At 37.4% G+C, this 24,854-nt stretch overlaps 2 protein-coding genes across 2 annotated transcripts; one reads left to right on the plus strand and one right to left on the minus strand.

The window, feature by feature from the left end:
* Positions 1 to 3,433: 3,433 nt before the first annotated feature.
* SLC40A1 (solute carrier family 40 member 1) lies at positions 3,434 to 23,237 on the minus strand. The gene is made up of 8 exons (XM_039844224.1): positions 22,886 to 23,237; positions 22,354 to 22,421; positions 17,378 to 17,537; positions 15,029 to 15,144; positions 13,905 to 14,031; positions 7,319 to 7,564; positions 5,805 to 6,461; positions 3,434 to 4,026 (listed from the first exon to the last, which is right to left on the minus strand). Exons 1-8 carry the CDS (start codon positions 22,926 to 22,928, stop codon positions 3,713 to 3,715), a joined length of 1,731 nt encoding a protein of 576 aa, XP_039700158.1. The 5' UTR covers positions 22,929 to 23,237; the 3' UTR covers positions 3,434 to 3,712.
* Positions 23,155 to 24,443, plus strand: LOC120587456 (WAS/WASL-interacting protein family member 1-like). Its single transcript, XM_039844225.1, has 2 exons — positions 23,155 to 23,711; positions 23,863 to 24,443. The coding sequence occupies exons 1-2, from the start codon at positions 23,168 to 23,170 to the stop codon at positions 24,270 to 24,272; spliced, it is 954 nt and encodes a 317-aa protein (XP_039700159.1). The 5' UTR covers positions 23,155 to 23,167; the 3' UTR covers positions 24,273 to 24,443.
* The last annotated feature ends 411 nt before the right edge of the window (positions 24,444 to 24,854 follow it).

Raw genomic sequence — 24,854 nt, forward strand, 5'->3', positions numbered from 1 at the left:
TTTAATTACTGTATCAAGAGTCTTAATGCAAAGATGACTTGTAACCCTCAGAATGTTCGGAAAAGATGTGAATTGGTTGATCAGTCAACAGGTATAGATGTTAATATAATCTTGGTGAACAAAACAAATGAGGGTGTGAAGTTATTTTTTAAAACCTCATTTAGTATACTTTTATCCTATATAATTTTATTAACCAATGCCGCCCCCAATAAATTTAACTAAAAAACTTAATTTAAAAGAAATTATCTGTAAAAGATACACTAAATTGTTCATAGTGGGTATTTCTGAGGATTCAGGAAGAAGGGACAGGAAGAAGGGATTTGGATAATTTAAAATTCTGTCTTTTTTTTTTTTTAAACAGGAGCACACTATGTTTATAATTCAAACAATCTTCAAAGTTTTTTTTTTTTTAACTAAATAATCATATCTTTTAACCCATTGGTGCAAACAACACCAATAAGGAATGATGGGGCAGAATTCTCAGAGGCATCAATATGGCAAGTAATAAATGCATAGAGTATTTGATCTTAAATGGTCTCCAAGATAAAAGACACATAATAGCTTAACATTTTTCACCACAAATATGTTTGCTCAGTTCTTTCTTGTTCTCGGTATTCCACAAGTTTCATATATATACTTCCTTTCCTCCTACACTTTATTCAAATACCATTCTCTTGTTCATAATCCATCCTCTTAGAGAAAAGCTCAAAAACCGGCAGCCCATGGGTGACTCACTGATAGCCCACAGATGTATTTTTATTTTGCTAGAAAGGAATTTTCAAATTAGTTGCCAGCATTTAAGAATTTGGATATTTAACATAAAACTCCAGATTCCCAGCTTCTTTTAAAAGATCAAAGTTTATGACAACACAGGACCCACATTCCTGAGTGGCAGCTGGACTTGCTGACAGCTGCCCTTTTAGCATGGTGCCTGCTCTTCAGTTTACCATATCCCTGACCACATTCTGTCACCTCCCAAAAGCACTTCCAGTGCCATGCTCCATTTAGTACACCTCTGGCATTGCTTTTTGTCTTATGGTAAATAGGAAAGTAATTTCTTTTATTTTTATGTTTTTAAGGGGAGGGAGTGTTTAATAAAGGGAATATCAAGCAAGCCAGATGTCTCAAGGAAAAAAATGGGCATAGACATATTTGTTTACGGAAATGAATATAGCTTCCCTGTGTTTAATATGCAAACAAAGGATATCTATATTGAAAGAGCTTAATAATCACAAGAAGCCTACATGGAATAGAGAAAAGCATGAAAAAATTGTAATGAATCTGTTTTTAAGTGGAAACATACTTAAATGTGATACTTTTGTAGAATGTAATTACATATTAAAGACTGTTTTCCTATAGCTAACCTATTTCACTCGTTTGTATTACGTAATTGACCCCGTAAGTATTTGAGTTTGTCTCCCCATTTAGAAACACCCAGATACCCAGATCACTTTCGACCGACCCCTGCCCTACTTCTTTGCCCCCGGCAATAAACAGCAAAGGCTCTCCGGGCCAGTAGATTCTCCTCCACTTTCCTCCTCTTCCTGCTCTGAACAGTACTTTGCAAAGATAAGGGAGGCAGCTGTAAAAGTTCCTTTTGACTCTCCAACTTCATGTTCCTTCCTCCTACACAAGGCCTCTCTCTAAGCCTTCAGTCTGGCAAAATGCCCATATGAAGAGCTGAGACTTTCCTTTGCTAATATGGTTCTATTCATTTTACAAGGTCATGGGCCCTCGGTTACAGCTGCAAACACTCAGGGCAGATCTCCAATCCCGGCTCGACCTCTGTGGGAGAGTGAATAACCTGTTCATGACAGTAGCTGAACCTAACAGAGGCATTTCTGTCCGTTCAAAAGTCATGAGCAGACCAGCAGCTTCAGGGTGATGCCAAAGTCTTCCAGCTTCCGATTTCAGGGGAAAGAAAAGGCTTCTCTGGTCAACCATGTCTGAGTCATATCTGCATCCCAGGGTCATTCAATTTGGGACAAAGATCAGTAAATGTTTGCTGAATATAGAATGTGGCTCTACTCTCTCTGGACTATCAGCAGGAATCTATCTTTAACTGTCATTAGTTAGGTTCAATTTCTAGTGATATAATAGTATCTCGCCATCCAGTCCACAAAGTGCTTCCACATGAATTATTTGAGTCAATCAGGAAAGCTGTGAGGTAGGTAGAGTGGTTTTATACCATCATCTCTAATTTACAGAAGAGAAAATAGAACTTGGGGAGCTTAATTTGACTTCTTCAAAGTCAAATAAAGAGTAGTAGGCCTTATGTTTACTATAGTTGTACCCAAACCACCATAAACTAGATATATGAACAAGGAGGTAACACTAAATTTAAGAATAAACTCTAACCCTTTATAGAGAAAAAATCCATTATCTAAAACAGATGATTTGTAACAAAAGCGATTTTAAAAAACTGGAAAATGCAATTCAGGAAAAAGAAATCAAGATTTTAAAAATATTTTTATATAGAAATATTTTACAAAGATTTTACAACAAAGCAAATCATCACGTCATGTCATAGAAAGAAGAAAAAGATTAACCTCAAGAATAAAGAAAGTGCTCATAGCAACGTATTGCAGTCTCCATGAAAGTGCATAAACGGTTAAGGCAAAATGACTTGTAAAACAGTTATTTAAAATATATACAAAAGTTTTCCTTTCCTCCATTCTTCTCAAAAACATTTAAAAGGGATACAGTTATGAACAGTCTTGCTATATGACCAGGTAAAAATAACTCCAGGGTACAAAACAGTAAAGTAAAAATGCTTTACCCTAGCATGTTCAAAGTAAATCAAGTGATTGACGAAACAGAACCTTTCCAAGTGTGGGCTTGCTTTCTACTTTTAACCTGCCAGGCAGAAAGCTGACTCCCTCATATTCCAAGATAGAGATCATTAATGAGAGTGATGGGAGTTAAATTCAGATCTTGCTCTTCTGTGGGACTTTCAGTTTCTACTTTCTATGGCCAAACTACTGGCGTATTTGAAGTTCTTATGCATTCACTGTTATAAATCTACTTTACAGCTTTGCTTCTACCTGCAGCTTACCTGACAGCCATTTTACAAAGTGCTACATTTGCTTAATAGAATATTTTGCCCTATCTGATAATAAAAATATGAAGGTGCTCTCTAAAGTTAAACCATAGACCTTATTAGAGAATACTAGTGAATTTTTTTCCACATATACGTAAATCCTTTAAGATCAATAGGATCAATAAGGATAAAACTTGTTATTAAACTTTAATCTTTGTATGTGGAGTAGAATTTGTTCTTATAATATAACAGAATAAAATACCAAAGAAAAAGTAAATTAACTAGACTTGGACAAGACTGAGTTTTAGGGAAAACTGATATATCTGAATTCGAGTACAGATAATATCTGCCAAAGAATAACTTAATTCACATGGCTAACCACTCTTATATAAAATTTTATCTACTCATGAGAAATGGAGAAAATCAGTGTTGCCATTTTAGTCTCCATATTTAAATTTTTTTTCTTTTCCTATTTTTTTTTTCCATCAAATGTAAGGGAAATTACCAACTCATTTCTGCTGACTTAGGTTTCCTAAATAGCTTTAGGACTTCAAGGTATATTTGTGGTAAAACCAGAGGGAAACACCAGCCATTTATTGGAATTCTGAAGTATAAAATAAGCACATGTGCGCTATATAATTTAGTAACAGGGATAGCAAACAGTTAACTGTCTTATACAACAGATGTATTAGTTTGATTTTCATTCGTAACATCTTCTTCATCAGGACCACAGACAAAAAGTTTGTTGCCCAAACTTTTCTGGGCAAATCGAAAATACATAATGTGACCCATTGCCACAAAGGAGACTGAAATCAATACGAGCAAGCCAAAAGCTTCAGGATTTGGAGCCAGGATGACCATGATGAAATGTAGTAGGTCAAGAAGATAGTTCATGGAGTTCTGTACACCATTTATAATGCCTCTTTCAGATTCAATTACATTTTCTTGCAGCAACTGTGTCACAGTTAAATCAAAGGACCAAAGACCTATAAAAAAAAAATTTTAAAAAAAGGTGTTTTTTAGAGCTACCCAAACTCTAAAATTTATAGCCATATGTTTCAGATTTATCAGTTAAAAATCTGTTGACATGTGCAAAATACACAGTTTAGCCCTATTACTTTAAAGTCATCATATGTATATTTAACATAGCCTTGCCTTAGAGAATTATTTTTCATTAATAAATACTGGGTTAGTAGTGGCTCTAAGAAATGATTTTTACAGCTACCAGACAAAAATAAGTCTAATCTACAAACTTCTTAATGCTGTTTTTCTGTGATAATTCATACATTTAAAGCAAAACTGAAATTAGAGACAATAATCCTATTATAAGTACAGTCAAGTGCCACATAACAATGTTTTGGTCACTGACGAACCACACATACAATGGCAGTCCCGTAAGATTATAATGGAGTTGAAAAATTCCTATCACCTAGTGACATTATAACCATGGTAGCACAATGTGTTATGTATTTGTGGTGATGCTGGTGTGCAAAAACCTACTGCACTGCCAGATATATAAAATATAGCACACAATTATGTACGGTACACATTATACTTGATAATGATAAATGACTATATTACTGGTTTATGTACTTATTATAACATATTTTTATGGTTATTTTAGAGTGTCCTCTACTTCTACAATAAAAAGTTTGCTGTAAAGCAGTATGCTGTGTTATGCCAGCAGTGGCCTCATACATCTCCTGTTTACCACTGCAATTGAATCTTCTCTTGTGCTTGATTTAACCTCGTGTTGTTTTGTATAGTAACACGCTCTACAGGCTTGTAGCCCAGGAGCCACAGGCCGTACCACAGAGGGCAGGTGTGTAATAGGCCATACCATCTACATTTGTGTAAGTGCACTCAACAATGTTCGTCCAACAAAACCACCTAATGACATATTTTCTCAGAATGTATCCCCATTGTTAAGCCAGCGCATGACTGTACTAGTATTTTTAAAGTTTAAAATGAATGGACTTAATATATTGTTATGGTTAAAGTGTAAGGAAACTTTAAACCATTATTACATTTACTGCTTGGGTTCTAAAGCCTTTACAATAAAACTGTCTTACTTGAATAATAATGTCTTTGATAAATTAATAAACTGCTTTGTATCACAAGACAAATATGGTTTCATTTCAAGAGTGATTCAGGAGGAGATAATTCATCAGTACTCTATTAATGATTACTTAAAATTTGCTTTGTAAGAAGTCTTTACGTTTTGTTTCCTTCCAGGGCTATAAAATCCACTTGTTTGGCAAAGTATATAATAAATACACATCAGCTAGAGAAGACCTTTGAAAGATATTTTTTCTAGCTACCATGTCTTTTTAAAAAAAATTTAAACCAAAAACACTATCTTTTTCACCTTGCCCCATAGAAATATTCTCTAAATTATAGTCTTTTTAGTAGTTATAGCAATACAAAGACTAAGTTACTAAATGGCATTATAATTATTATAGCTAATATCTTTAAAATTAATTAACATTAAAAGAGTAATTCTTAAAATATGCATTTAGAAAAACTTATCAAGTCCTAATCATGTTTTATGAAAGTATATGTACATATACACATACTTATAGTTTTTTAAACTACAAAATAAAAATTTCATAATAAAGAACTGGATTATACATAAGGATCAATAGTGGATTTTGCTTAAATTAACATTCGAAGAATATTCCAGATACTTTATTGTTGAATTCTCTGAACCCACATTGCAAAAAGACACTTTTAATTCATTAGTACACAAAAGGAGATGTCTTACCAATTCTAGCAGCAATGACGCCTGCAAACAGCAGACTGACAGAGATTATGGACTCAGAGTTAGCATCCATCTCTAGGGCAATATTAGTAGAATCAGACCCGTTTGACATGTGCATTTCATTTGGAAAGATGATTTCAGATATTTTTGTAGATGTATTTGTGGGCAGTGGCTCGGCTTGAATGAACCTGGAATGGATATCTTTAAAAGGAGAAACAGACAAGTCCAAGGGGCTTCCAGGCATGAACACGGAGATCACGCACAAGATCAAACAGGACAGCTGTGCAAATCCTGAGATCAGACCAGCCCGAACCAGGCCACATTTTCGACGTAGCCAAGTAAAAGCCACAGTTCCCATTATTCCAGTTACAGCTGATGCTCCCATCAAAATACTGAGGATGGACCCACTCAGACCCTGAGTGTAGGCGTACCCTGTGGTGATGCAATCAAAGCCCAGGACAGTCATATAGAGGAAAGCGAGACCCATGCCTGCCAGGAACACAGGCTGGTTGTAATAGGAGACCCATCCATCTCGGAAGGTGCGGAAGGGCTCAGCCATTTGGGAGCCACAGCCTGGCTCTTGCGCCTGTTCAAGCTCGTGGATGTTAGCGTCTTTCTCACCCATTAGATGAGTTGCCTCTGGGGATTTTGGCTCATTTTCTGTTAACAGAAAACATTATTATTTGGGGGAGGGGATATGGGGAAAAAAGCCAAATATTTTACTCAGAATTTTTTCTTTTCCTCTTTCCATCCCCTGTGGGTACACTTAGCTACTACAATATAATACCTTTTACTAATACAATATAATTCCTCCAATACAATATTATTCCTTTTACTAATCTAATAATTCCAGCCAAAGAACAATCTCCAGATAGCAATTAGGTTAAATAAACAAAATATCATTGATCTCAATTGCTCATGTGCCCTCTCTCCCTCCCCCACTCCACCCTTTTCGCTACCCGCCCCCCTCCCCCAATTACACTCCTACCAAAGTAAAACTCATCAGATAAATATATAATAATTGCATGGGAAAACAAAACATCTTATTTTCTGGGGCCCCATTAAGATTCCATTTGCCTAGAAGTCCATCTTCCTCTTCCTGGGAAATGCCCACTTCCACGTCCTCACTCCCTTCCACTATCCTACAAATCACCTCTGATGGCACGTAACTTCCCTCTTCACAGACCCCTAGGAATTCGCTTGTTCTCATTTTTCTTCCGATTCCTATGGCTCAACCTTGCCCAACCATCCCTTAATTAATTGCCACTCTAGGTCCACTGCTCATGTCAAGGAAAGGGCCATGGGTTCCATTCCAACTCCATGAGATTCAACCAGGCATCCTTCCTCAGACCCTCGATAGCCTGGGTTTTGACTCACCTGCCGGAGTGACTTATTTAACCTCATATATGACTTCAGTGGTAATAAAATCTTATATAAATTCAAAATAGTTTTGGTCTTCACCAACATTTAAGGTCTGAATATCAGAATAAAATGACTGATCATTGCATTAAGTTTACCTTTGTATAGATTCAGCTGTTTCAACTCAGCTTCCTCTACTTTAAGAGCAGCCTTCACAGCTAGAGCAGGGGTTTTCTGGTAAACCTTCCAGAGCAGAAAGTACTCTATACACATGGACACCAAATTCCATCCCGAAATGAAACCACAGCCAATGACTGCAGAGCCAAATGTCATAATCTGGCCGACAGCCATGGGGGCCAAGATGTTGGTTAATTGGTCAATCCTTCGTATTGTAGCATTCATATCTACAGAGGTAAGTGAAAGATGCGGTAAGTATGCAAACCTATCAAAGAAAGACTGCCCATTAATATAATACAAACTAACAGACCAAGTGTGTAGACTCCTAAAATGTAAATTTCTAAAAAGTACTCTATGAGCAAGCCATAACCATTTTCTTAGAAAATTATTTGTTGTTTGGGTCAAATCATATTAAATTTGCCTAAAAAATTTGATTCCCTTGGGACTTTATAAATTAGCCTAATATCAGCTCATAAAATGAATATAATCGTGAAAATACATTTATTTGTTTCAACAAAAAGTTGTTAAATGCCTATTATGAGCTAGGCACCATTCTGTCAATATAAAGAAAATGAAGAATATCCTTTCCTGTCTTCATGGAGTTAACATTCCCATGGGAAAATAAAGATAGTAAATCGACAAGCATATAAATATACAGCATGTCAAATGTTTATTAAATATTATGATGAAAATAAAGCAGAAAAAGGGCATAGAGAGTGCTCAGGGGAAAAGAGAAATTTCTATTTTTAAATATGCTGAGGTAAGGAAAGAACTCAGTGAAGTAAAGATAGCGCCACAGAAAAGACATGAAGTGGTAGGAGGCAAAAGAGTGAGTCCCGTGGTATAAGTGAAATGAGAATTCCAGACCAAGAGAAGTGCAAAAGTCCTGGGCAAGAGAAGCATGCCTAGAGTGCTAGAAGAAGAGAAAGGAGGCCAATAGGACTGGAGCAGAGCAAGTAAAGGAAGAGACAGGAAGAGATGAAGTCAGAAAGGGATGGCAGACTGGGCCAGTCATTTAAGGTCTTGTGAACATTATATGGACTTAACTTTACAGTGAATGAGTCAGGAAATCTTTAGAAGCTTATGAATTGAAAGATGGCACAGTCTGACTTATATTATTAAAGGTTCGTTTTAGCTACTGTATTGAGAATAGACTGTAGAGTGAGGGTGAGGGATGTCACAGACAAGAGTAGAGGCAAGGAGACAAGTGGGAGATGATAGTAGCATGACCATAACCAATGGAAATGGAGAAAAAAGATACTGAACACACTTTAAAGATAAAATCTGGAAGACTTACAAACAGATTAGATACAGTATATGAGAGAAAGGGAGGATTAGGGATGACACTAAAGCTTTTTTCCTGAGCAGCTATTGGAAGGATAGAGTTGCCACTTACTGAAAAAAGAAGACTTCAGAAGAATTGGGTTTGGGGCAAAAGAACAAGCATTTGGATCTAGGGATTTTGACCTTGACAGGCCTACTGACATTCAAGAGGCTGTGTCAAGCATTCGGATAAGTCTGTAGTTTAGGGAAGAACTATGCATTGGATTTGGGAGCCATCAGCTGGTTGATTTTTAAAGCAATGAGACTGGATGAGGTCACCAAAGGAGTTAGTGCAGACTGAGCAGAGACAAGGTCTGAGAATTGAGTCCTGGGTATGCCAGTGTTTACAGGTCAGGAAGATGAGAAGAAAATAACCAAAGAGGCAAAAAAACAGAGGGTGTGTGTCCTAGAAGCAACATAGTATGTTAAAGAGGAGGAAGTAATAACTGGCAAGTGCTGCTGATAAGTCAAGAAAGATGAGCACTGAGAAGCTCTAAGGTGGTCAGATGGAAGGTATTGGGGATCTCAAAAAGAGTAGTTTTGGTAGAACAAAAAGGGCAAATGCCTGAATCAAGTTGCTTTAAGAGACTGGTGCCAAGGAAAGTAATTGAAAAGAGTGAGCATAGACATCTCTCTTTGTTAAGTTTCACTGAAAAAGAGAAAAAAGAAATGGGGTGGTAAAGGGGTAAAGACAGGGATATTTAAGAAGAACAAAATTATAACATGTTTGGGAATGAGAATGATACAGTAGATGAGAAGGGGTGGAATCTAAAGCTACTACATAAGAGGAAGAGTTATTCTTACATAGGAGCACAATTATTCGACAGCAACAAGAAGGTAGGCCATATACACAGCTTTAAGTATACGGCTTCAAGAAAGAGCAATGTGATGGTAGCAGCACATAGGAAGTTCTCTTCTTCTTTCTTTCTTTTACTCAGTAAAAAACACAGCAAGTTCATCAGTGAAACTGAGGATGGGAGTGGAGGTACTGAATATGTACAGAGAAAGGAGAAGGTATGAAGTAGTCATTTAGGAACGTGAGAAAAAGAAATGACCAGAGAAACAGTATGATCATCTGGCAGCATGAAAGGGCCAATTTGAACACGGTGGTCATGAACTTTAAGTGAGAACAGTAAACAAGTTTGTGTGTTTTTCTCTAGCCATGTAGGATTTAACCAGGGTTTTATAAAAGGAAAGTGACAAAAGGAGAGGGGACCGAGTGAGCTGAGGATATATGCTATGAGGCAATCAATCACATGGTCAGAATGATTGACCTTGGAACTTAAACAGGGTAAGAAAGAGACAAGAGGGGTCATGAACAGTGAAAAGGTAGTGGAATTAATGACTCATAGGAATAACCAGGTTGGAGGACTGCTAGGAAGTGGGGTATCAGAAGGAATGAGCTGAAAAGACAGGAGATGGTAGTTCAAGACACGAATCCCTCAGATTGAGATTATGGAAGGGGAGGACTGAGTGATGATGACAAGGTCTAGGGTATGACCATGGGCATATATAGCTGAGTCAGAGTAGAAGACAAGATAAATAAAGAAAAAGAAGTCAAGGAAATTAGCTGCTGTCTCATTCTCTATCTCACAGAGTGAAATTAATGAGACAAATCCTTGCCAATCATGCAGGGCTCCTTAAGGAAAAAGCAATACGTGACTAAAAGTACATTAACAGAAAGTTGCCTTTCTTCCTTCTCTAGTTCTTCCTAGTCCTAAACTACCTGCCAATTAGTCCTCCGAATGTATAATCCTTATGTGATAACGGGAGAACTTTGACACATTTCACCTTTCACTTGAGAGGCAAAGGCAGTTTTCATTGATCTTATACATGAACATTTTTGCAGAGGCTTCACTAAACTCCATGTGTCCCCCCCAACACATACACACACTGATAAATTTCCAATTCATATGCTAACACAGAAATATGGACTTGATCCAAAAAACTCAATAATTTGAATCCAAAAATCAAGTACTAATGAAAATACACATTTGGATCTGGAAACTCCAGAACAACTACTAAATTAATTTATTTACAATGATTTTGTTACTCTTTCACTACCTCAATTTTCGAGTGCTCATGAATCTTCCTAATGCCACCAATTTCTATTTTTTATATCATACTTAAGAACTAAATAATGTTTAGATGTAATATACTGTCAGAAGACAGCTTTTATTTTTCTGAAGCAGAATGAATTAAATAATAGTTTTTGAAAAAGACCTAATCATTTTACTGGTAAAAGGCTTGATAAGAATCAGTCCTCTGAATATGCAAACATATCCTTTCTACAAATTTATATTTATTCTTATGCAAGCAGACAAATGTATGCTCATTTAAAACCCATTTTAACTGTTTTCATCTATAGCTGTGGCAAAGAACATGATATTAAATAACTAACTGCTATTATAAAGGGTATTACATCTCATAGAATAACAATTTTTAAAAGCAGATTTGCTGAGTAAATAGCAGCCAGCAGTTTTGTGTACCTCAAATATGAAATCAATTTTTAGTCAATAGAGTTCAAACAAAAAATTTATCAGCCATACTTGGTCAAGCTAACCAGATGTTTTTTTAGAATGGTGGACAAGAAAAATCTCAGAGGCCATTAATAAAGAGTGTTTAACAAAGGAAATAGGAAAGGAAATAAAACAACAGATGGAGTAAAAAGTCTGGGAATAGGAAGTGAGTTCAAACAGGGTTGACAGGCAAAGGGACATGGCACCAGAGAATGTTTCAATAAAACTCTAAATCAAGTGCCTAGACAAATTAGTTAACAGATTAATTAACAGTATTTATATGAAAAACAAAACCTTTTCTGGAGCTGTCTAAAGTAGATGGGAACACATATATTTTAGCCTGATACCCCTGAAATTCTAAAACTTTTTAAACTAACAGAGAAATTTTCTCCTGTTCTTTACCCTCAGTGAAAACTTCCAACTTTAAAATCTACTGTGAAATTAAGAAACACTGGGATAAGAAAATGGGAGCAATTTGCATCCAGTTCGCCTTTGCTCTTTATGTGTACATCCCTTCCCCTTCGACTCCTTTACACATGCACGCAGCACACAAAGCACCCACAATGCACACGGGTTTAGTTGTCCCTGCCCAGACCCCTGCTTGGGTTCCTAAGTCTTTGCCGACAACCTCAAAAATCAGCCTGATTAACATAAATTATTTCTTCCTGCAGTAGGTGCCACTGTGTCTAGAGACACAACCTCAGAGGAACCTGGAATCCTCTCTATGTGTATGTCTCCCCTTCTCTCCTCTGTTCCTTTTTCTTTGTTCTTTAACTCTGCTTTATAGCAGAAATGGTACCCAAAATCCATGGTTAGACCCTTGCTGACCCTCAAAACTAAAGAAGTTTTTGTATCCTATTTGGAAACATGGTTTCTAATTACACAATTACTGGGGTAAAAACTTGAGTAAACATAAGATGGGGATTTTTCCTTTACTGGCTACTAACCCGCACTGCAGGCTGGATATGAAAAAGCACCACATACTAAAAGCTAACTCACAGAGGACAGGAGTTCGACAGGCAGCGTACTTCCTTTCTTAAACTTGAGAAACTCCAGAAGGTTAGAAAATAGACGAGTTGGCCTAGATTCTTTCACTCTGCAATGATTTCTAATATAAAGAAAGATAGCTGAGAAATGGCCAGTATATATTTGTTTTTGTTCTGGGACATTACTTCATAGTCAGAAAAGATCTCACAAGGTTATGTGGAGTCTTTGTTTTATTTATTAATTTAAGAAAAATGAAAAATTCTGAGTAACTTTGTACTCAGGATTTTTTTACAGACTATTCAGACTTCACAGAGTCAAAATGAGTTAAGAAATACAGCAAAGGGAAAGAAGATTATTTTAAAAGTCACTTTCCCCCCAAATATAGTCCAACAAATATATATATAATCTATGTTCAAAACATAGCCTTTTAGACTCTTTGAATTTTAAAATATGTATTACCTACCTAAAAGCATACATTAAAAAGAGAACATAAACAAACACAAAAAAACACAAAAAAGGACAAAATCTTATCTTACAGTTCAATGTGACAAAAAGAAATATGGATTTCCTATCAGTAAAAGAAAAATCAATGAATATCATCACTTTAGCTCCAGAGAGAGTTTCCTGCAGTATAGATATATATGTGCTAAATTCATCCTATACACGCACCATCCTCTAAAATTACTGTGGCATTACTACCTAAGTACAATGCTGCTACCACAAAGTGATGATTTAAGCAAATTCTTCTTTTTCGTCTTCTGGACCTTCCACAGATTTTGCTCCTTCTCTCACCACTTCCTTTCTGTCTTTTTTTAAATCGCATGGTCCAAAGTTGCTTGCTAACCCCAGCACCTAATCTTGCCTTTTGTGTCTTGGAATAAGCGATTTAAGTTATCAGGAATGCTTTTCTTATCTGTCAGGATGGCTGGGCAATGTGTCTGTGATACCCATTACCTCAATGACCAGCAGAGTTGATTCAGCTTATCTGATCAGTAGATAGTTGTACCCTTCCTCCTTTACTCTGTGTAATTATCAATCCGATTTGTGTCTGTGTGTTGTATGATGGGTAGGTAAATGATATTGAGTGAGGTAAGTTATTCTGAGCCCAAGTAATATTGATGTAATAGGATGTGATGCTTTGTAAGCATTCTTCAGCCTCTTATATATGTTTCCAATGAATAACTAAGATTATAAGTTTCTTAAAAACTGTATTTTATCCTCTATTTCTTTAGTATTTATAACAGCAATTATATTACCTCGTACATAATGTAATAGAAGTTATAGATTATAACTTTAAAGTAGAAAAAATTAGCTTATAAAATCTCTCCAAAAATTACATTGTTTCCATTTGGTTTGGAGAAAAATAATATCCACAGTAAGACTGGTAAGTACAGGTAATAATATCCGATGTCAAATTTTCACTGTTCTAAATATAAAGCAAACACTTAGAAACAGTTAACAGAATTTTTTTAAAGAAAGAAAGATCAAAAGAAATGTTCTTTCATTTGGCAGGTTTGCACAGAATAATAGAGAAGTTCACTATCCTATAAATTAACTTCATAGCTCTGAGATATATCTTTGCACTAAGACTGATCACGTAGTTTAAAAAAAAAAAAAGACTGTGATTTCGATTTATTGTTCTTAAAAAATACCCAGGAAAAAACGGTTTATAGTTTCATTTATTACCACTGATTTAAAGTGAATCCTAATATAACTCATTTAGTCGAACACAAATTACCTGCTAATTTGCTTCTGTCTTCTCCGGCAACAACAACAATCCAGTCCCTTTGGATGGTGATTGCAGTAGCAGTACTGGCCAAATTTGCAATATTTGCAATCGTGATGATCAAGATATAGCAGAAAGTCTAAGGAATTACAGGGGAAAACTGAGTTAAAATGTCAGTTTTTCCATACTATGCGTACACCTCCCTTTGCAAAGTACTTTCATGTGGTCTTTGGTGGCATAATAACCAAACTTTGACTTTAATTTCATTTATAAGCAATCATTTTACTTTGTACATATGAAACAATAAATGTCAGTGGTCAAGTTAAAGGGCATATCTTCCTAATCCATATCATCTGTAGAACATATAATATAAAAACTGTAAGTCAAGTGCAAATTTATGTGACAGGTATCACAAACTATTAACATAAGGGTGGTTTTTAATATTCTTCCCACAAATATTTCTTTTGGAAAAACATTACAGGGAAGTGAGAAGACCTGTATTTAAGTGAGAGTTCTGATACTTTCTAGTTGCATGATGATGGGCAATCAGCTAACCTCACTTGTCTTAGTTTTTTTCATCAACAAAATAAAGGAATAGACTAGAAGATTTCTACCATCCTACCTGGCTTCAAAACTCTACAATACCAATCCAAATATACATAAGAAGATTCAATAGTAACATCAAATCCATTGTTTTCTACCATACCCCCATCTCTCTCTTTTCCATTAACCTATCATGAAATCAAAGTATGAGAAGCTATCAGTCCATGTCCATGAAAAGAAACACCAATTATCATTGGAAGAATACAATCGTGATTGATTAATATATACATGGATAACATTTCATATGTAGTGTGAACAAATTACAAATTAATACTAATAAGCTGAAAACTAACAACTTGAATTTTTATAATAAACTCTTGGACAAAATTTAAATTCAAACAATACTTAATGAGTGCCTGTTATGAGAGAAAACAAAAACAAAACAAAACAAAAAACTTAGGAAACAGTAGACACAGAGATCAGTATTAAAAAGTTCCATTTGCAAAAGATAATCCCTAGCCTCAAAGAGGTTTCATCTTTTACTACTACCGATGTTCAATTCTCTGCAATCAAGAATCTCGCCGAGAACTTACAAGCATCCATCCATGGTACATGGTCAGAAGCTCGTTTTTATGTAAGAAAACCATCATCAGGATGATTCCACATAGGATGACTGAAACATTCTGTATCACCAGCGAAGTCTGGGCCACTGTACAGAAGGAAAAACAAAGTGTTCACTACACACCACACCAAAATGTCTCAAGGGGGCTCTTTTTATTCATACATCATTGTTCTACAACATTAATGCATATGCAAATTACTACAAGAAATAAAAAAAAATCCTGAAGTAAATCCTGCCTCAACTATTCCCAGGACAACCTAGCATATCACACCCGACCAGTAAAACTTGCAGACAGAATGATGAAGTACCCATCATTTTTTCCTCTGTTAGATGAAGCCATTCATAATGACCACATTTTCATTTAGTTTATCCTCATGAAAGTTTACTATCATAAACAGAACTATATTACATAGACAAGATCCATCTCTCAGCTCTTTGTTGCTTAAGCTAAAATAAGAACATGTAGCAGGCGATGGAAGAGGGTAAAGAAGAAGTCACAGAATCCATAACCTCCCACGTGGCAGGCTGAATCTGATAAGATTGTATGGATAAATAGAAAAAACATATAAAAATTTGTCAAGAATAAAGCAGCAGTATGTTTATTTTGGCATACTAATACTATTTGCTATTGTTATGAAATTCTAAGCTACACCTTTTTTCATAGGAAATGCCGATTTTCTTAGAGTGAGGCACTCATATAGATAAAGTACTAGAATAAGAACAGGTAAGTAAGTATACGGGTAAAGACACCTTGTAGTCTTTTCTCTGCCTCTTACTAGGGTAGACAATCTAGGGCAAGATACCTAATGTCTCTTACACCTGTGTCTATAAGGTGAGGATGCCAGCACATACCTGCCTTCCTTACTTTACAGAGTCATTATGATGCTCAAATAAAATACTTATTAATATTAAGGCACTTTGAAAAACACTGAGTTGTATATGTAAGGTATAATTACAACTCTTGTCTTGAAGGACAGTAAAACTTGTTCTGGCTTGGAAGGTCATATCAAAGCCTCAAGACAAAACAAACTGCTTTCTGAAATTACTTTGAAATAAAATCCCAACATACAACTCATTCATTGATACATTCATTCATTACGCAAGGATTAAATATCAACTGAATGAGGTTCTCAGCTTTCAGGACCCCACAGACCAGAGGAAGGATAGACATGTGAACTGATAATTATAAGAGTATTAGTACAATAGCAGAGGTATAACAAAGCCTGATGAGAGAAGAAATAGTTAACTCAACCCAGAGACATCAGAGAAGATTTTCATGGTGGGTAACACATGAGTTGATTACATGAGGTAAGTGGGAGACTGCTAGTCCACCACACTTTCCTTCATCCAACTCGACATTCTTTCCTAACCTACAATTTCAGTGCTCAACAATCATAAGGTTAAAGGTCTCTAGGTATAATATTTCTATGTTCCTACCTATAATGATGTAAATAACTAGGAATTTTTTTCTAGGGTACAAAATTTTTTTTCTATACACATTTTGGTCTATTCATTCTTAAAACAAAATATGTTCATTTTGACCATTTTAAGGAGAGCGTCAAGTCCTAGAATTTGACAATCCAAGTGCTCTTATCCAGGAGCAGTCATCCTACACTGAAAGAAAGTAAGGCTATCTCAATCTTTCCCCAACATCTAAGACAAACATGACCAGGTCTTAGAATTATCAACTGAGCAATTCAGGAAAATTTTGCCCTGAATAATTGTCCACATTGCCCTATTAGTCTGAATAACTGAATTGCTCAGGCACTTTCTCTCTTCCCTATATAAAACTGAAAGATTTCAGTATTCATGTTCTAGAATAAATATTAATATATTATCATTTCTTCTTTTCCCTCAGAAAGCTCTCTGTGAAACAGACTCAGATATTCTCTCTTGAATCTATAGTTTTAAATCCCTCTATACACACCTCCTGTGAAACACAGTAACCCAGAAATCAGGTGTTAAAGCTGTCCCAGAAACCTAACACTAAAAAGATTCCAGTGTAGTCATGGTTAGAAAGGATGCCAGAGTTAAGCAAACTTTCAACGTTTAACATGGTTCCCAGAGAAGTCCTACATGTTAATCATTAACATCTGGAATTTATGAATAGCCGAAGATACTCAAAAAATCTACAAGTTCAATATCCTGCCATCATAACCTTGTGCGGGAGACCCAGAACCCTCCACACGGAGGTGCTGCCACCAAGCCCCCCATCACTCAAGTGTGGCATGCAGGCTCACACTGGGTTAGTCATAGTGGTTTCTCTCGAGCTCAGACACTGGTCTCATGAATACAAAGGCATAGCTATAACAACACTCACCTTTGAGTCTGGCATTCTTATCCACCCAATCACCAATGATGGCTCCTAGGACCAGAACAGACCCAGCCACCACCAGCCCGTAAACTGCAGTCAAGAGGAGGCTGTTTCCATAGAGCTCGACCAGAAACACAGACACTGCAAAGTGCCACATTCGATCTCCCTTGAATAAGAAAAGATAAAATGTTTTCCTAAAATAGTTTTAGTTTCTAGCCAGTTATATTCAGGAAGTTGCTTCCTTATCAAAAGGGCACTTTCTGGCAACATCATGAAGTTTTCTGTCAATAATTCCTCTATGTATTGAAAGTGTTCATCTTGGCACAATGGAAAATATTCTTGCCCAGTTACTAAGTAAACCTGTAAAAGCATATTAGTGAAACTACACATAGTCCTTTTTTGTTCTAGAAAGAAATGCAGTTTCCAGACCGAAGAAGGTATTTTAAGACAAAACTTGTTCCCTTGTGTGAGGTTTCTACCTGGGCCTGGAATTCACCTATCCTGATTTGAGAAACATAAAGTAGTTTCTTACTGAATGAGAATGAAATTACAGTACAATTTACAAACATTAGTGTGCCTCGAATGTCAAAAAAAAAAAAAAAAGCCAGTTTCCCAATTTGTGAAATGATAAGAATGAACTATATGATTTCTAAAGCTTCTTTTACCTCTGATATTCTAAAATCTATGCTCTATTTCGCAAATAAATTTCAAGGTCATAAAACAGCAGGGCAATCAGAAAGATGAAATTAACATGGGGAAATTCTGGTACTACATGAAGGAAGATATCAGAAATCAATGCATAAGCAAGTAATTATTTTAACACAGATGAGTTCTGAAAAAGGGGGAAAAAACTACATATTTCTTCATTCCAGACCACCTAAGTTATCTAGGAATTCAATACTGAAAATTTGGAATGATAAACTTTCAAATGAGTCAAGTAAATTAATGTACAAAAAAATCTATAATAGACCTTATTATGAGATCTTAGACTCCTTTTCTGACTTCTGAGGTTAACATAAAACAGGACAACAATGTCCTACCATAACCTCTCCCTAGAAATTACTATAGGAAACTAAATTACCAGGTTAGATTCTTTATGGATTTGATACTACGCGGAAGTACTTACACACTCCTTGTTCTTTCCTGATAAATTTACTGTATCAGGAGCAAAGTATTATCCTGGTATATGAAATGATTTTAAAAATTTAATAAAGCCAAGACAACAATCATATGCATTCAAAACTTAAATTGATGCACATGCACAGTAGCAATCCTTTACAATAAATTTCACGTATGCCAGTATTTAGCAAGCAGGGGTGGGAGTGGTTTTACCCTCCAGGGATCACTTGGCAATGTCTGGAGCTGTTCTGGGTTGTCACAACTTGGGGGGAGAAGGAACAACTGGCATCTGCAATGTCCCCCACAACAAAGAATTATCCAGCCCAAGATGTCAACAGTGTAGTGTGTAGTAAATCTTGGTGTAGAAAATTATGAACATAATTTAGAACCACAATTCAAAATTAACATAAAATTAGGACCTTGGAGAATGGAGTGAAGACAGTCAAATAAATGTTAAAACAAACACTGGAAGCCAGCAGAAGTACCATGTTTGAAAAAAACTCATTTGATGGTCTGAAATGTGAGCTCTAGAGCCTTCTGCACTCTCCACCTTCAGCACAGTGCATGGCCTGGAGTAGATGCACAACAAGAAACTGTGAAATCAACAAAGGAGTGGATATATAGTGGAGCCCAGGTGTGAATGAATAAACATAAACAAAGTGGCAATAACCTACTGATTTACCAACTATATTGTTTTAGTACATTAGGTTTGTTCTGACTGTTCAAGAAATTTGAGAATCATTACCATGATAAATATTTCTGAGAGAGAAATTTTTTAAGTTTGCTTTGATAATAAAAAATTTTTCCACTTGAGTGGGAATTGTTAGTGTTTCAAATACAATTGTACTAAATGATTAAAAATATATGATAAATATGCAATTTGTTTGAAACCAATAAAAAGACCAGTCTATATATTAAGATAAGGATGTCAATAAGAATAGCAAATTAAACTGTTTTCTTAATTTTTAACATGAAAAGCAAATTTAGATTGGATTAGAACAAAATGGGATGGGGGAAAAGGAGGTACTTTATCCTAATCTCCATTATTCTGAATAGCTCCCAAGGAAAAGATAAAGACACATAAATGTTCCAAATGATAGTTTGCCTCTATGAGTGCATTTTCTCCTTAACTTAAAGAGTAAGAAATATTATTTCTACTAATATTGCTTCTTTCTTTTTTTTTTTTTCCTATCTTTTTTCCAAAGAATTTGTCTTAGATTCCTCTAGAGCAGGCCATCAAAACAAATGTTATTAAATGAAAGTTTTCTCTCTTGGTTATCCCTGTAGAGCATGCTACCTCTTTGATGAATAGGAATAAAACTGCTCTAGTTACCCCAATTTTCAAAGGCTTTAGGTTTTAAGAAGCAACAGAGTCTAAGCTCATAAAGCTCAAGAATTGGGTAAACTCTAAGTAAGTGTTGACCAGGTGCAATCTCAAGCCCACCTGTTCCTTCTTTTTGTCCATTCCCTGCCCCCCCACAAGCTCTCAGAATACTTTGATCATTTGCTTACATGTCCATCTACACCCAGTGTGAGAGCTGAAGATCAACTGAACATCTGTGAATGAATAATCAGTCATTAATTCACGTAATATTTATTGAGAGGCTACTATGCAGACACTAGAAATTTGGTAGTGCATAAAAATCAAGGTCCACGCTTTCATGCAGCTTGCATCCCAGTGAGCATAGACCAAAAACAAATCTGGAATAGGTCAAATGGTGTAAAATTAAAATAGGGTGGGGCTGGAAGTTGGCATTTTGCATGAAGTAGTAACAGAGACCTTTGTGAGCATGGAACTGGAGGAAATAAGGGCTGCAGCAATGCAGACATCTGGGGTATAAATGGAGACAGTCCAAAGGATAATGACTAAGATATAAGCAACTGGCCACCTTTTTTCACTGCCCTACACTATTAGTTATCTTTTTGTTATTATATATTTTAAATCCCATACTAAACTATATTATAAGCTCCTTGATAACAGAATCCACTTCTTCCAGTACTGTAAAATGTACTGATCCACTGGTAGATAGAAATGACGTTGGAAATAAACATTCAACCCTACACAAACCTAATCTCATATAGCTTTCTACTCTCATACTTCTACATTCAATATATAGGAAACCATGGTTTGGAAGAGTTGGCAGGGGAATAGAAGAAATAGATGTATACATAAGCACACATATTTTGTTGTAATAAAATAGGGCAAAATGTCAAGTAGGAAACAAAACTCAAAAGTAGAATTATTTAGAGAGCATTACTCTTTTACATTCCTTTGCATTGAAAAGAAGAAAAATCCTCTAAACCTTAAATGGTTGAAGTTGCTATTTTTTTTAATCCAACTTTTCCACAAGAACTCCCTTTGTTCAATTTACTGTAAGATTCTGGTAAGCGTCTGTCACTTTTCTTGTGAGATTTTTATTAGCATGACAAAAAAATCCTTCTGGAACAAGACAGTTCCACTCTTTTAGCAAATCTGACCTCCCTACCTATTAAAGGAAGGTTACATAAACCCTACAGTTATCAGTATTTGGAAGTGAGACACATTGTTCCCCTAATATATAGGTCAGACCACAAGATAAGAATTTCATATCCTATCTCCATCACTTGTTATCATTTTTTCCTATACTTAATATTTACTGAATTAAACTGGAAGAACCAACTATTGGTTTAAATTATTAAGGACAGTTTCACTAGGTTTCTAGTTAGAATCTTCGGCTATTGGAAATGAAACCCACAACAGTTCCACTCTGTTTTTGTGTATTTGCTCATCCCTATCTAAGCCTCTGGGGAAAAGGCCATTTCCAAACTGCCATTTCTTAAAGAGCCAATAACTTAGCTTAATAATTTCCCAAGGGGACAGGGTATGGATTTCCTCATACAATACTATACATTCATGTATGAAGGATGATCCAATAAATGTTTCCATTTTAAAAAGAAAACAACATTCACAAAATTTACCCTCCAAATTTCTTCTCCTTACCACATGGTTCTTTTTAATTAAATATCATATATGAAGCCTGAATAGAATATATTCAGACTTATTGCTTTTAAACAACAAGAACAACTGTTTAATTTTAAAGATTCTAATCATTATTAACTAAATGCACATCCAATATCCTTTTGGGATTATTCTTTTGGGGGTGGTGGTTGATGAAAGAACCCAGGCCTACAAAAATAGTGGAACTCTTCTAAGACCACATAGCAAATCAAACGAAGAATTACAAATCAGTTGATTTTCACTGGATGACAGTTCTGAGATAGCCTGAGATGCCCCACACATATTTATCTACAGAAAACATTTTTAAAGAACAGAATTTTCATCACTCAGATATTTGTTCTTGGGATCAATTATATTTAAGTTAATCTTAGAATGCTATTTTTAGCCTAAGTCAGAGACTCCACTATTCCACTGTATTTTCATAGTTCGGTATGCTGGAACTTATAAATTTAACGAAAAAAAAAGAATTAGAGGACTATCTTAAAATGTGAAAGAATAGAAGGTATATGAGACATCCATCCATTCTTAGTAGCAGATATCACCATTTACTAAGCCTACGAATGAAAAATACAATTTATAAACACAAGCATTCCCATTCCAGTTAATCCTGTCTTCGGATAGTTGTCAATCTACATAAAGTGTTATACTCTTATGGATGATTAAATGGCACTTCCTAAGACCTATAAGAAACCAGCTTTGGCAAAAATAATTTTTTTCGTTAAAGCATGTGTATTTGGATAATTTATTTTGTTAGCTGCGTGGAAAAAAAGAAAAATGGAGGGTGACTTAAAACAACTGGCCCGAAGGAAAGGAAACGAGAAATTGTGCAAGTGTGTTGTAAGAATTACTTTACACTCTCACTTACCCAAGTAGATAAAGAATGACCAAGGTAGAGAAGGAATTTTGCAGAGGTCAGGTAGTTTGCTAAGGATCCTGCAAAGACACAGAGGCGGAAGATAAAAAGCATATTTCGAGTCACTTGAGTGAGCTGAGGATGGAATGTATAGACGTTTGCTCTTGTTAAACATGACTATTCAAAACTTTGTGGGACAAACCATGTACATTTTATCAAGTCAACACTTAAATTTAGCATGGCCTGTTTATTGGCCAATAACTGCATAACTTCACATACAATGAAGAAAGTTCATTTCGACATTTAACTCCATTTTTTTAACAAAGCAATCCAAACTGCCGAGTCTACTCCATCCTTGCCTGCACGCAAGCCCCTTTTCCCACACCTTGAAATTCATTTCTTCCTCAACCCCCACCAAAATATGATTCGAACGAGCTACAAAGCACTCTGGTTAGCAGATGAACCTCATTCCTCCAAAACCTGCGTGAAGCCGTTGGTCTCCACCGCCCAACCTGTTTCCACCACTTGGATTTGGTCAACTCACCACAGCATCCTCTCTGGCGGTTTTGCTCTCTTTTCCTGGTCATGACACCAGGCGCCCCCCACTTGCTCTTCTGCTGCTACTGCTGCTGCTCTTGCTGAGGTGCTTGTTAACAGGAGTGCAAGGAACTGGAGAGAGCACCGCTAAAAACACAACAGCCTTGTGCAAAAAGACCCCAATGACGACTATGACATATAACAAAAGAAAAACGGACCAGGGGTCTTCTTCTGATCTTCTTTCCAAACTTAGCTAACACTGTAGCTGAAGTTGGAAAGGCAAAGCCTTATGGAAGCAGGTGGGGGGGCTCCACAGGCGTTCCGAGCCGTGTCGGTGCCCTTGAGCCTCCGCCGGCGCCGCGGCTGCCGTGGGCCAAGCCGCGCATTTATAGTGGCGCGGGGCGGAGCCTCCTCCTCCGCCGGCTCGGGGCCGCCCCTCCTTCTCAGGGCCACCCCCGCGTCCCCGCGGCGCGAGGTCAGGCGCCCGCCGACCCCAGCGCTCTGCCGCCTCCGCGCCTCTCCCAGGAGGGGGTCGCCCGCCGGGGCTTCAAACATCTCGCTGGCCGCGAACAACCTGCGCGGCCTGCGGGGACCTCTGCCCGGCCAAGTCCACTCGCCGAGTTTTCCCAGGAGGCCGCGAGACGGGGCTCGGGAAGGCCCGGGGGGCTGGGAAGGGGAGGCGGAGCCTGCACCCGGAGGGAACCGCGGGGAGAGCCGCGCCAAGCCCCGCGGCACTCGCTGGAGGAAAGCGCTTCTCACTGCCCACCTGCCGGTTCTCCGGAGAAGGTGGCCTCCCGACGGTCACCGTGCAAAGCTCCAGCCCGGGTTTGGGGGTGAGGGATCCTTTTTTTCTTTTTTCTTTTTTTAACAAAAAATTTTTAATATAAATATCTAAATAAATAAATAAAACCCATGCCACAGAGGCTGCATTCCTGGCCTTCCCATTCCGGCCCGCCTGCGGCAGAGAATATCTTTTCTTCCCAGGTCTGCATGGTGGGGCTTCCCTTAAAGAACCAGAATCAAAGGGCAGGAAGGGGCGCAAAGATCAGAGTCCAGCCCTCTTCAGAGAAGTAACGCGTTGGCTTGGAAAGGTCAAGCCCAGCACCGAGTTAGGAAACCCACCCCAGCCCAGAATTCGGGTCTCCAAACTCTTCCTGGAGATGCACCAAGAAAGAGGCAGCCCAAGCATTTCCCTTCACCGTCCTTCCTTCTCCTTCAGCACCCTCTCGCCCCCGCCTCCGCCCCCACCTGAGCGTCCTTTCCCCACCTCTCCTCCAACTGCCCCAGTATCTGAAGGCAGTTACCAGGAATACCGGTTATCCCAGTTGAGTCCCTGGATCTGTCCCTGTCCAGATAAAGTCATTCAGGGGCCTCCTGAAGGGGCAGGTGAATGACTTTAAACAACACTAGACTTAAGCCTTCTTGACTTTTCCACCCACTCCCCATCCCCTGCAGTGTGCCAAACCCCCGGGGCTAGCCCCTATTGCCTTACCCTTCTCAATCTCACAAAAACCCCGGGAGTGGATCCTACACATTGAAACTCCAACCAGATTCCACACCCTGAGCACAGGCCAGACTGATACATAGCAGTGAAGGGAGACAGGCATGAAATATACGCCCTGTATCTGAACTCTCAATCAGGAGCCCCACAGGTCAACGGGCGGGGTGCAGCTGGATTCGGTTGGGATGTGGTCTGGAGGGCAGAGATAGGGAATTTACAGTTTAGCTACTGCTGTTAACTGGGTTTTTTTTTTTTTTTCCTTTTCAAGTCTTTTTTCCTTTCCACAACACTTGAAGTCTTTTCTCTGCATTCCTAGAGAGGTTTTGGTTTGTCATATGAAGTTGGAGAATAGAGTCATGTATTCACGTGTCCTTGAGAAGTAAACCAAGGCACATTTATATGAGGGAGCCGCACAAGGAGGGAACTGAGGAATTAAACCCCTCCACGTTGTGGGGCTCTCTTACTGGAGATGGTC

The sequence above is a fragment of the Pteropus medius genome, unplaced genomic scaffold, assembly GCF_902729225.1.
Source record: "Pteropus medius unplaced genomic scaffold, Ma_sr-lr_union100, whole genome shotgun sequence".
Lineage (NCBI taxonomy): Eukaryota > Metazoa > Chordata > Mammalia > Chiroptera > Pteropodidae > Pteropus > Pteropus medius.